This window comes from Fomitopsis serialis, assembly GCF_022376445.1.
Source record: "Fomitopsis serialis strain Sig1Antser10 chromosome Unknown B0H18scaffold_170, whole genome shotgun sequence".
NCBI lineage: Eukaryota > Fungi > Basidiomycota > Agaricomycetes > Polyporales > Fomitopsidaceae > Fomitopsis > Fomitopsis serialis.
Window position 1 is genome coordinate 18,532 of NW_025955130.1, and position 12,321 is coordinate 30,852.

Below are 12,321 nucleotides of genomic sequence, written 5' to 3' on the forward strand. Positions count from 1 at the left end.
TAGCCGCAGCGCGTACGTAGATACCACGTGACAGTCCATATTTGGGACGGGTTAGAGGCCAATAGCCTTGGATCCTAACAAGCACAAATAGTATCTCTACGCCGGCCCAATACCGTGACAGCGCTGGCTTGCCAGCGAAAGACCCACACTAGACCGTCATGTCTTTTATCATAGGACCGGTCTCTGGCGCACTTGCAGCGGAGGGGTATGTTGGACCATTGAGTATGCACGTTGTAGGAAACTGAACGGCTGTTCAGGTGTACTATGGCTTCTCTACTATGATCCAAACACGGTGAGGAATAGTTTGATGCATGGTGCATACGCGCTTCTCATGGTTCAACTTCAAACAGTACTGAGCAGCATCGTTCTGAGTGAGTGTACTGCTATACAACAGGATACCAGAGGCACTGGGCACTATGCTGCCGCGGATGTTGTGCCTACATTATCGCGCGCGGCTATCGATTGGTCACTGGCATGTACAAGTCGTATCCTCGTGCTCCCTGGGCGGACGTTCGTGTGCCATGTCGCTCGAGCACGCAGATTTGTGTCTCCGGATTCCTGCTGGTTCATAGGAGTTTGGCTGACGCAGGACGCAGTTTGCACGCGCTTTCACGGCGGTTGGTGGAAGCCGACACCATCGTTCCTGCACCACCTCCTGCCTCAGAACGCATCATCCGGCGGCCGTTCACTGCCATGCTCAAGCACCAGTGGAACACGGAGGTCGAGGCGCTCTTCCGTTCCGCGGGCGATTGGGACCGGCGTGTGGTGGACTGGGGGCGGAAAGTGCTCTATGGGGGCGGTGCTTCGACTTCGGGAGGAGCTAAGGTGCACTGATTTTTACATCATATTGTCGCGGTGCATTCATTCCAGTGGGAGTGTTTTGGAGTCCACGATGCCCGAACCATCCCGGATGTATCCAACAATCAGGCGCACCCATTTGGTCTGTGCTTACAGACGACTGCATAACGCTTCGGGTACTCATGGTCTGAACACTCAATGCAATGAAGAACGCGCCGATATAGCGCCGATACCTAATGCCGTCAACATGCTCAACGTTTCATTTCGCGCATTATTGGATTTAGTCTTCGTTCGCGCTGCCAGCACGTCCCGGCGGCCATCCGATGAGCGGTACAGTATCTCAGTGGCGTATCAACTCAGCAGCAATTCCTTCCATGAGAGCCCTGTTTTGGGCGTTTGAAATGTAGTTCTCTGGTGCGCTACTCGCTTCAATCACCATCTCTTTGAAATGACTAATTCTTTGCACCCGCCATCGTCGAGACCCTGTTCCAGCTTCACATCCTGTTGGCCCCTTGTCGCTCATTTACACATGGATGCGACATTGTGCCGATGCGGAAATGCATGGATCGCCCTGTATACCCTTGAAGAGCCTCTTTTCGTATCTGCGATTTCCTCGAGAATGGTGGTGTACAGTGAGTTGATTGGCAACTCGACCTGAGGAAGATTTCACATACTGCAGGGGTAGTATCACTGGCTCATTGGGATCAACTATGCAACGAGAATGACTTCTTTTTACGTAGAGTCGGCGAACGAGCCCTCATGGCAGTGGAACTAAAAGTGTCGGATGCGGAGATTAAGCTCACCAGACGCTTCAAAGGGGTGGACCATGCCGTGACCATAGCCGGAGAAGAAGCGCACCGCGCATCTGAACGCCTGACGCGTGCTGTGTCCGTCGTACCTGGTCTCGTCATCGCACCGTGTCTGACATTGTCGTTGACTTCCTCATGCAGAATCGACGTGGTGAGCATAATACAGTACCACAACGGCCACTGTTATCCAGGTGCTTCTTCTCGTCTCGCAACATGTACAAACTCATAGCACAGAACGTGCGCCGATCGTTCAGTGCGCCCGGCATGGCCTTGCGCGATGCACGACGTTTCCCTTCATCTTCGGCGAAACCAGGGATTCTAGTCTCCTCCCTACCTCCTCACTCAAAAACACCGCATTGCAGAAACACAGCCATGCTCCTTGACGGCCCGAATGTGCAGCCCGCATAGTAAGCACGATCATTCCGCCACCAATGGGTCCAGGACTAATAATAGTGCCTCGTCATAGCTGGCCCTTCGGGTGGCCGACGGAAAACTCTCAGGGACAACAACGGTTAGGATTTCGATCGAGGTGTCCTCGAGTCGGATCAGAACATCACGGCAGCTCTGCTCGGAGCCAATGATGTCGAGTGCAATGGTCAGAAACCTTGGCTGCGCACGGAAGCGTGCAGTTTGTTTGGTTCAGTGACACGCAGGGCGTCGATATGATCTGTGGAAGCTTAGTGAAGGTGTGTTTCCTTAAATACATGTTTATGTTGACTCCTATGTGAATTGAAATCGCATTAAGCCACATCTAGTTCTAAGCATGCACGCAAGTAAAGTGTCTCCCAACCATAGTGCTAGTGCACTCAAAGCGCGCACAGAAGAACGATGGAAGTGTAAGAATAGGTACGAAACGCCGTATCCTGTGCGGAGGAAAACGAGGCGCGCACCTCGATGAACGTGCGGCGCTCATCGGAAGTAGTCAGGTTGCAAGAAGGGCGACTCGGCCACACATATCGCAATTTTAAGTGTCCGCGCCCCATACCCGTCCTTTCCTACCATGCGCACTGATGAACATCAAGGCTTCTCAAACGGCTTGGATGTGGTAAGCGCGGCTCGATGCGGCTCGACGCTGGCCCGATTTTCGGCATAACCAATACAGTATACAGTACATCCAGGCCATGTGCCGCTTGTTCAGTAAGCATCCGCACATTGTGACCCTCTTTGACGTCGCTCATGTCGGCCTTTATGCCCCACAAGGAACGTGTTTGCTTGCTGCCAGCGGTTGACACACCAGGAGTACCCTGGCCCGCTGCACTCCTTGCGGTGTAGGCTGCGCGCTTGCTGCCTGATGATCTACAGGCGAGCACCATGGTGTGCTCACGCAATGCATCGCGGGGCTTGTAGGTAGACCTAGAGCGCCAGCTACTCTATCACTGTAGCTCCCGGACTTGCGTTCAAGCGGCTCCCCGCGGTACCGTTTCCTGGACAGTGTCGTTCAAGCAACCTTCACCTCCGGTACGCGCCGCATGTACTTACGTTATGCAGGAAGCGGCGACGGCGTTCTACATACGCGGACATTCAACGGAAACGGTAGCTCTTGGCGAGTAGAGTTTACCCTCACCGAGTTAGGCCTCGGACTCGCTCCGGTTTCAGACCGTTGCTGACGAATGTGTCACAATTCTATTGCTATTAGGCCTTCGCCGGAGCACCCGGTGTATCGATCTCAGACCGGAAGTGCACCCAGCCTTTCTTTTCATCTGCTGATTGGATAAGCTCACACGGAGGGCAGTACACTCGAGCTCATTCTGGGAGTTCTGTATCACTTCGTGTTGAAGCCATTCCCTACGGTGTTGTGTATACTCGTTGACATAGTTAGTAGACGGTGGTAGAGAGCGAGTCGGCGTCCACGCCGACCCAGGCCTGTTGCCATAGCGCGTTCTAAGGACGCCGCAGTGGTTTTGCAACACCGTCAAAAGTGATTACCCTGTGGCTTCATGATCAGGGATTATTGGTGCAGTTGCCCAGATGCTGAAGGGCAATGTCAACTTGTCGGTGGCGTCCGAAACCTTGCTTCGGATCGAGCATGTGTCCAATTTCTCTTCGTGTGAGTGCACTCCCGTACTAAGATGATGATCATGACTTCAATCCGCTTAGGCTTCTAAAGGGTAGCCGTGTTGTAGTACTTCGGCGGCACGAGGAACTCTTTGCTACCGTGTTCCGGCCTGGCCACGGCTAGTTCGGCCACAGATTTCGAAGACACAGATGTGGCATGGCAGCGTCTTGCCGGCACAGGCCTACTTGTCGTAAGGTATGGGTTTCCATTCCATCCGCCTATAAGAGAGGGGCTTTCCGTCAGCAACCCCAAGCGTCTCCGGTGAGCTCATCCAACGCCTACACCGTCGTTAACGTCGACATTCTCTTGACATGCGAACCCTCGCTGCTGTCGTCGCGGTCAGCATCTCTGCGCAAGCCTTCCTTGGGGTCTTGTCGCAGGAGGAGGTCACCTCTCCCGCTCCAGGGGCTCAGCCATTCAGCTACGATATCAACACTGGTCTCGTCGCACAGCTCCAGGCATCAGGGGAGTCTGCGCCCCAACTTCAATATACGACCGAGAACGGCGCGCCGTACACCAACCCCTACGATGCCTGGAAGATCGGTTCGAATGGTGCGAAGAGACTGTACACCTCGCTTTACTCTGTACTGACCGTGTCGCGCAGGGCCCCTTCTCTTGGAGGATTACCACCTGACCGAGCTCTTCGGCTCTTTTGGTCGCGAGCGCATCCCTGAGCGTGTTGTGCATGCTAAGGGCGGTACGTACCGATGCCTAAAACACCCATATGTGCTGTAATTGATCCTTGGTACTTCGACTAGCGGGCGCACATGGGTACTTCGAGGTGACAATGCATCCTTCTGCAAGCAATATACGATGCTGTACGTGTGCCGTGTTAAGTGTGTTCCGCATCACTGATCCATTTGGCACAGGGATATGCTCAGCGAGGTACTTCTCACAAGGTTACCTGTCCCATCTACTCTACTGATGCTTCCGACCTAGGATGGTCTCAGGACGCCCGTGACGGGTACGTCTACGCATGCGTCGACTCGACAAAAGGGCTAACCAGTGCATGTGTCTACAGTCCGCATCAGCACTGTTGGCGGGGAGACAGGGTCTTCCGATGAGTTTCGTGATCCCCGTGGGTTTGCGGTCAAGTACGTGTTAGTGGGATGCGGAGTACTCCGTGCTCAACATGGTCTAGGTTCCGGACTCGGAAGGGCATCCTCGACATCGTGATGAACAGTATGTACACGCTCGTTCCATCGATAAGACAAATTGCAATTGATCATTCGAACCCCACAGATACACCGGTGTTCTTCATCCGTGATCCGTCCAAGTTCCCGTACTTCATTCACGTATGGCCTCTCTTCTCGCTTATGGCCCACATCGCTGATGCCGGCACGCTCGCTACAGACCCAGAAGCGTAACCCTCAGACAAACCTAAGGGATAAGGAGTACGTCTAGCAATATGTGCGGTCTAATGACGCTGACCCTGGTGCAATAGTATGTTCTGGGACTTCCTCAGTGCTAACCCGGAGTCATTGTATCAAGCGATGATCCTGTTCTCTGACCGCGGCACGCCGTACGGCTTCAGACACATGAACGCTTGGACAGGACACACCTACCGGTACGGAGTTTCGTTTTTAGAGGCTGAGAAACTGCTGACATGCATCAATTACAGATGGATTCAGAGTGATGGCTCTTTCCACTACGTGAAGTTGAACTTTGAGACCATGCAAGGGGTAGCTCACTAGCTGTACACCGTGACTGACATTTCGCTTACTACGTCATTTGCAGGTCAAGAACTTCACCAATGCAGAGGCAACGGTCATTCAGGGTACGTACAGTACCTGCTCTGTCTGTCACAGCATTCTGATATTTCGATCGACCCCAAGGCACGAACCCGGACTTCGCCACTCAGGACCTTTACGAGGCAATTGCAAATGGCTCCTACCCCGGGTGGACAGTGTACGCACAGGTCATGTCTCCTGAACAGGCCGAGAACTACACATACAACGTCCTTGACCTCACTAAGTGCGTTGGTCCTCTGATCAATGCTACTTACTAGTATACTTACCTTCCTCCGAAGGGACTGGGATGAAACTGTTCCCAAGGTCGAGATCGGGAAGATGTATCTGACACAGAATCCGACGAAGTGGGTTGCATTTGAATGTGCGCGATCGGGCGTGATGCTGATCATTGTGGTCAGCTACTTCGCGGAGGTTGAACAAGCCGCGTTCTCACCATCCCACCTTGTTGATGGATGGGCACCGTCTGCCGACCCGATGTTGCAAGCGCGTTTGTTCTCTTACTCTGGTGTGTGTCTGGCGATATCTAGACATGTTCATTCGCGCTAAGACTCGATGCAGACACTCAACGATACCGGCTTGGCGTCAACCACATGGTTAGTGAGATTCCCTTTTATTTTTGGGGCTCAGCGATAAATCTATATACAGCAAATCCCTGTGAACGCTCCTACTGTTCCCGTTGGTAAGCTTAAGCATCAGTCTGCATATGCAAGGACTGTGCTGACTTCAACAATCAGCCAACTGGGAGCGCGGTGGTCATATGAACATCAACGGCAACCAAGGTAACAGGCCTAACTACATGTCTACGATGAGTCGTCTTGGATTGTACAATCGGACCTACACTCTCGATTCCCACCAGCAATGGACGGTGCGTACTTTCTTCTCCCGTTCCTCTCGGTCTATCTCACGATGCATATTTGTAGGGTGGTGCTGTGCAGTCGCTTTCCATGGTCACTGAGATCGACTTCTCCTGGCCGACGATCTTCTGGAATACCATGTCCGATCAGGACCAACAGAACTTGATTAGGTATGTCTACCCGCAGGATCGTCGACTTTTCTCACAGATGCTGAGATCATTCCCACCCATCCAGTAACGTGATTGGCCATCTCGGTGAAGTCGTGAGCCAGGAGGTTCGGGAGCGTCAGGTTGCTCTGTTCAATCATGTCAACGCAACGCTTGGCCAAGCCATTGCAGCAGGTGTCGGCGTCACGAACATTCCAAAGTTGGCCTTCGAAAGCGGAGAGACGTGGCTCGATCACACTGTCTACAGTAACGACAGCACCCTGGACTTCGTATAAAGCCACTTCGCTGCTCGCGAGCTGCGGGAAATGGACGCGCTGTGCGAAGCGTGTGGACTGGCTTTGTGATGTAGTGATCAGTGACGATGCTATTAGTATGACCGAACACTAGGCTCTCTTTATTTGCATCTCCTATGTGTTTCTGTATGGATGAGAAATGTTGGGAGTTTGATAATTGGTCATGGTGTAGATTCAATTCGTAGTACAAGTGGCATGTTCTTGTCATCTTCCAAACGCACCGACCTGCTTGTCTGAATTTGTGCACAAAGTCACGGCGGTCGTGGAGGAAGCTGTTGATATTTTCACTGTTCACCGGATTTTACCCTCGTATAATGACATGTCAGAACACAATGTATACATCGGAAATAAGTAAGTCCTACATATACTGACCTTGCATCCCAATGTGGTACGTACCAGAAACTACTCTCCCGGGATCTCGTTCAAGTTCGACGGTGAATAGATTCATGATCTCAGATCCTCGGCGCTTGCCGATCGGAGGCAGGCGGCCGGGCTCAGCCGAGCTCCCGGCTTGGAACGCTGGCAACTCTGTACGCCGAGGCGCCTAGATGTCGTGACTAAATGGAATACCCTCCTCCTCCTCCTCCTCCTCCTCCTCCTCCTGTGGCAATTCTGACTTACTTTCGGTCACGACTTGAGAAACCTGAATGTCAACTCATCATTCATCTACCTTCGTGATTGTACTTTGTGGAAGAAGGAGCTCAGTACGAGATCTCGCTCATACCCTCGTCAAGAATGTGGCGATCCAAGTTGCCCTGGCATACGTTATCGCGATATCTGGGAGAGTCGGACTCCTGTGAACAATGCCTGAGCGTGGTCTTCCCCGTCAATTGCTCACGACGCAAGAACACCATCTATAACAGAAATGCAAGTGTAGGCCCGTATCACTTCAGTTGTGGTTGGCGAAGTGTCACGGGTTCGCGGAAGGGATTAATGGACTCGCTGGCCTCACAGTCTGTTTTGGGGAAGCACTGTTCCATGGTCTATCGATCGTCGTTAGATTCGGTGCGGTACCTGTAAGCAGCTACATACCTGCGACCCTTGCCACGCTCTAATATGGTATACAGAGAGCGCCAGTTGTGTGCTGGCGTCCAGGACGGCCGGGCTGTCCGAAGATATCAATATGCGAGGACTCCTCGTAGAAGCGGAGAAGAGGTCAGTTCAGCTCTGCGCGATCTGATACCTGCCGTCAATCTTTGAACACCATCGGAAGCATGAAGCATACCTGTGTTCAATACGCGAATGTTCAAGGTGATCGGGGATTGGGAAATCGAGACTGTACAAGCGACCTAATTCTACGTGAAGAACATCAATATTGCGGCGCTTCAGAAGGTTCGACAGCGACTCATGACTCCACCGAAGGGTGTACACGCACTGAAGGTGGTATATGGCAACTGTTGTCCACATATACGCAAGGCTGAGTCAGTTTGTAGGGGGCGATAATACTCAAGTCATAGAATGCGGTGACCATCGCCTCATGAAATGCGAACATTTGATTTTTACAACACGTTGATCCGCAATAAGCAGTGTCAACGTCGTCTCAAAGTATGTCCACCTAGAATGCAATCACAATTCAGTGGTCCAGCTACTTGGACAAACGTCTGGCGAGGGTGACAACCTACCTTGCTACCGCCTGACCCCAGACGAAAAATTGATACCTTCTGGCACCATGATATCGGACCAGTGATTCGTGAGTCATGTCCTGGCCGTACTCCACTTCTTGTGATCAAAGAGGCTGTGCTGCAGGTGCATTGGCTTGGAAGGAACGGATAGTATTCGTGGCACTTGGTCACTAGCTGGTGGCAGAGTCCACGTCAGCGGTTAGTACGTGGACACTGTCCAGATGAGGACGGTCGGAATGGGCTCGTCGCCCGAGACGAGCCGTGTAGGCCCGTCGGAACTAGGCGTAGATGATGCCTCCGCTTACGAGTGGTCGATTGCTCAGGCTTTCCGGACAAGTCCAGTGATTAGAGCACGCCACCCGGTCCTCCGGACATTGAACTTTTGACTTTGATGATTAATCGACGATGATCGAAGTCCGATTCCGGGGTAAATGTTCTGTCTTCGTCGTTGCAAACATCGGCCCCGATCACTCGTACGTCCGCGACAAATGAGGTTCGAGTGTTCCGAAGAACGTAGTGCCGCAACGTCGCCTTCTGTGAGCCCACGTGGATCCAGAACAGACACCCTGGAGGCGACGTGAATTATCCAGATGGTCATAGCGGCTCCAGAGGCTCCTGGAGGCCTGTGCTGCGACTTCGGTGGGAGAGCGCGAATGGCCTAGAATCATCAGGAGCGCCGTCCACGTGAATACATCGCCAGCGAATAGGAGCACAATCCGCCACCAGGTCAACTCCGATGAGTCCCGGAATGGCAGGCGCCAGCGATCCGAGAAAGTTGGAGAAGAGACGCGAATCTCCGACGACGTGCGCCAGCGTTGAGCCGCAGCGGCGTTGACCTCTGGCCTCAGGCTGGACCCCACAGTGGCCATCGCGAAAGCAGGTATGAACGCTCTCCGCTGCAATATAAGACCGCTCGTTAGCGTCGATGCTGACCCTCCCCCTATGGCTCACCATAGCAGCGTTTCCGACCCCCGCTGGCACTCGATGCCAGGCCAGGACCGAGTGAGTGGCACCAACCTTCTGTCCATTCCACGAACTGAACATGGCCTAGGAGGTCCGGCCAGCAGGACCGTCGTTGGCCGGCAGCCCAGTCCGCTTTGTAGGCGGTCAGTTCGCAGGGCGTACGCTTCGAGCCGTGCTAAACGAATTGCAGAAGGCAGATCTAGGCCGAAAGTGTGCCCGTCCTCTTCCTCCCGAAGTGCCAAGTACTGACGAATGCTCCCGCACCCTAGGTACGCGCGGAAAGACCGCAGGCCGCTGGACCCACCGCCAGTCGTCCAGTTCCAATTGTTCGAAGTGTCCAACGCCGGTACGCCCTCGCAGACTGAGCAGGAATTCGAAGACTACGAGTGCGCGAGCTTCCATATCTTCTGTCCAGGCTAGGTTCGTGGTTCACATCCCTTTCTCCTGCAGTGCGATCAAGAGTTTTGGCGTCCTCTGTCACGTCGACCTCTTCCCGGTCCCGGACCAGGATGGAGACCAGTCTGATGGCAGCGCAGAGTCGACAGCCTCACAGGCGAGCGCAAGCACTTTCCACGCCGCGGCTTTCTCTGCCCCGTCGCCTGCGCTGGGGCCGTCGAGAACCTGCGCAAATCCGTACCATTCAGGCTTCTCGCCTCCACCCTCGCCCGGGACCTATGTCATGCCCCAGCTAATGCCCTCGTCACTGGCCCATCACATGCATTCAATCCCGGCCTCTGCGCCAGACGTCCTCCCCTACCCGCTTCCGACAGGCACCGCACCGCTGTTGCAGCCGTTCTCCATGGTCGTGGCAGCTCCTTTACCTGATCTTTCTATACCAGGAGCGATCCCTGAGCCCATGAGCACCGCGTCGCCCGTGCGCGGTCAATCACCCCCGGGGCCGTTCGATCCCGACATCATCGCGTACATGGGCGACTTCGCCATACGAGAGAGCTCCAAATGTACCACAGACCTCGTAGGCGCGACCTTCGTGCAGTCCTCCGGCCTGGAATACAAGGGTAGGAAGGCGCTTATGTTCGTGTTCTCGGTGAGTCGCGTGTTTGGCTGGACACGGAGCGCCAGCGCTGACGCATGCCAGGACCTTGCAGTGAAGACGGAAGGGACGTTTATACTGCGCTATCGTGTTTTCAACATATTCTCGCGAGCATCTGCGGTAGACATACCTATTCTCGCCCAATGCTTTGGCGGGCCGTTCAAGATCTACCCGAGCAAAGAGTTCCCGGGCCTGCGCGCCTCGACGGACCTCACGAAGGTAAGTGCACATGCTGATCGCACCTCTGAGCTGCTGACGGCAGGCTAGCACATATCCCATTTCGGCGTACGGCTGAACCTGCGGGAGACGGAGCGCAAGCGACGGCGGCGCAGCAAGAGCCCGGTGGATAGGTCACAGGACAGCGCGACGCCTTCGTCGGGGGCGTCTTCGTCGTCTGCCACCACAAGCTCTTCTGATCGCAGCGAGTCCCGCGCAAGGGCAGGGAGCGTGCGCGTGACATGGACGGCTTCAGCGAACACAACGTGGACGAGTGACGGACGCACCAGATACTTGTACAACTGCAGCGACTGCCGCTTCGTCGGCACCCACCCGTCTTCTACCTGGTTTGTGCTCAGGTGTTCTGCGCACGCTTGCAACAGCCTTGCGGCATCTCCGCGGACACCCATGGGGCACTGGTGACCTAGGGTCACATTAGAGCAACATATCTTACAGCGGGTAATTCTCCTCGTCCGGCAAATCAATCCGGTCGACGATCATGGACGTGTAGTGTGGTTGAAGGAGTCGAGTCCAGGCAGGTTCTTGGAAGGCTCGTTGGGACGTTAGAAGTGGACATCGCGTAATCGCTCTCCATCTATGCAGCATATACGGACGTTCGGGTGGAGAGACGGACTACACGCGATGGACGAGGCGAAGTTCTGTTTGGTGGCTTGCTCGCTAACTGTATCACGTTATATTGTGTATCCATATGCTTCCGTCTTCATGCGCAGCTGTCAAAGCTGATGATGTCCCGCATTGCGGTGGAAATAAGGCGAACGGAACAAATCGCTAACGAGCAACTCACAATGACGAGTGCCTATTCGGTGTTCATGCCGGCAGCGCTCATCTGGCACGCGAGGTACTATGTCATCGTACACTTCGCTCATGTTGGTGAGCCACCTGACAAGTAGAGCAGCATCAATTGCGGATAGGTATTCCTGCAGAATGAACAAGGGACGCGGTTACTTTGAGCAGAAAAAAGGGACAGACTCGTGAAGCTTCTGCACTGTCGTCCTGGCTGCGTATATGCGCAGGGATCCTCAATCCGGGCATCAAACGTCTTAAACGTTTGGACGAGTAGCGAGGGCCGTCGGGGATCCGAAAAGCCTGGAAAGCGGCCCTTCGGGTCGCGATCGTCCCTCGCATGGAATGCGTTGCGCCCTGATCATCTGTGCGATTAAGTCTAAGGACTCGTTGAAGAGACCCGCAGCTCGCGGCCTCGCTACTTCTGATGCCATCACAGCAGGAAAAGATATGGGGCTGGTGGTGGGTCGGAGGTAAGAGGCGGGTACCAGAGCTGGGCGGGTGGCGGAGGTGCATGGCGGAGCTTACGAGATGGAATCTGTGCGGTTTCGAATGCAATGCACCACAGTGGCCGACCGCATCCATGATTTATGCAGTCCAACAAAACAAGAAAGGCCGCATTGTCTAGTCTGTAGCAGAAAATGCGGCGAGTAAGTTGTTTGAGGTCGCAGGAGGTGCACTGCGGACGCTGCGACAGCAGCGCGAGCATCGAGAAGTTGGGCATCTGCCGTTGAAAGCGGTGCACCAACTTGCAGTACGACAGGTTGAGTTCGTCCAAATAATTCATATCGTCAATCTGTGACGGTCAGCAGTCATTGGCTAAGTAGGAAGGTTTCGGGACCATGCACTCGAATGCAGTACAATAAATGCGCCAGTACTGAGTACCTGGCACCTGCTGAGTGAACGTTCGCCGTGCGAGGAATATCGATAGCATCGA

At 54.1% G+C, this 12,321-nt stretch overlaps 3 protein-coding genes across 3 annotated transcripts; all 3 read left to right on the forward strand.

The window, feature by feature from the left end:
• Positions 1-158: 158 nt before the first annotated feature.
• B0H18DRAFT_856582 (uncharacterized protein) lies at positions 159-804 on the forward strand (the record flags this gene model as incomplete). The annotated part of the gene is made up of 4 exons (XM_048039657.1): positions 159-209; positions 258-292; positions 351-371; positions 597-804. Coding segments are annotated over 4 exons (315 nt in total), but the record flags the coding sequence as incomplete, so codon positions are not given.
• Positions 805-3,974: 3,170 nt separating this feature from the next.
• On the forward strand, positions 3,975-6,710 carry B0H18DRAFT_1125826 (catalase-like protein; the record flags this gene model as incomplete). Its single annotated transcript, XM_048035072.1, has 20 exons — positions 3,975-4,215; positions 4,268-4,364; positions 4,422-4,481; positions 4,533-4,548; positions 4,603-4,627; positions 4,685-4,757; positions 4,805-4,845; positions 4,906-4,958; positions 5,017-5,057; positions 5,108-5,230; positions 5,285-5,345; positions 5,401-5,440; positions 5,499-5,637; positions 5,693-5,758; positions 5,813-5,919; positions 5,973-6,007; positions 6,060-6,093; positions 6,149-6,279; positions 6,335-6,438; positions 6,503-6,710. 20 exons carry the CDS (start codon positions 3,975-3,977, stop codon positions 6,708-6,710), a joined length of 1,695 nt encoding a protein of 564 aa, XP_047886344.1.
• A 2,582-nt stretch (positions 6,711-9,292) lies between these two features.
• Positions 9,293-11,008, forward strand: B0H18DRAFT_960025 (velvet factor-domain-containing protein; the record flags this gene model as incomplete). Its single annotated transcript, XM_048042898.1, has 7 exons — positions 9,293-9,352; positions 9,402-9,523; positions 9,583-9,699; positions 9,764-10,358; positions 10,410-10,583; positions 10,632-10,811; positions 10,940-11,008. 7 exons carry the CDS (start codon positions 9,293-9,295, stop codon positions 11,006-11,008), a joined length of 1,317 nt encoding a protein of 438 aa, XP_047886345.1.
• Between the last annotated feature and the right edge of the window lie 1,313 nt (positions 11,009-12,321).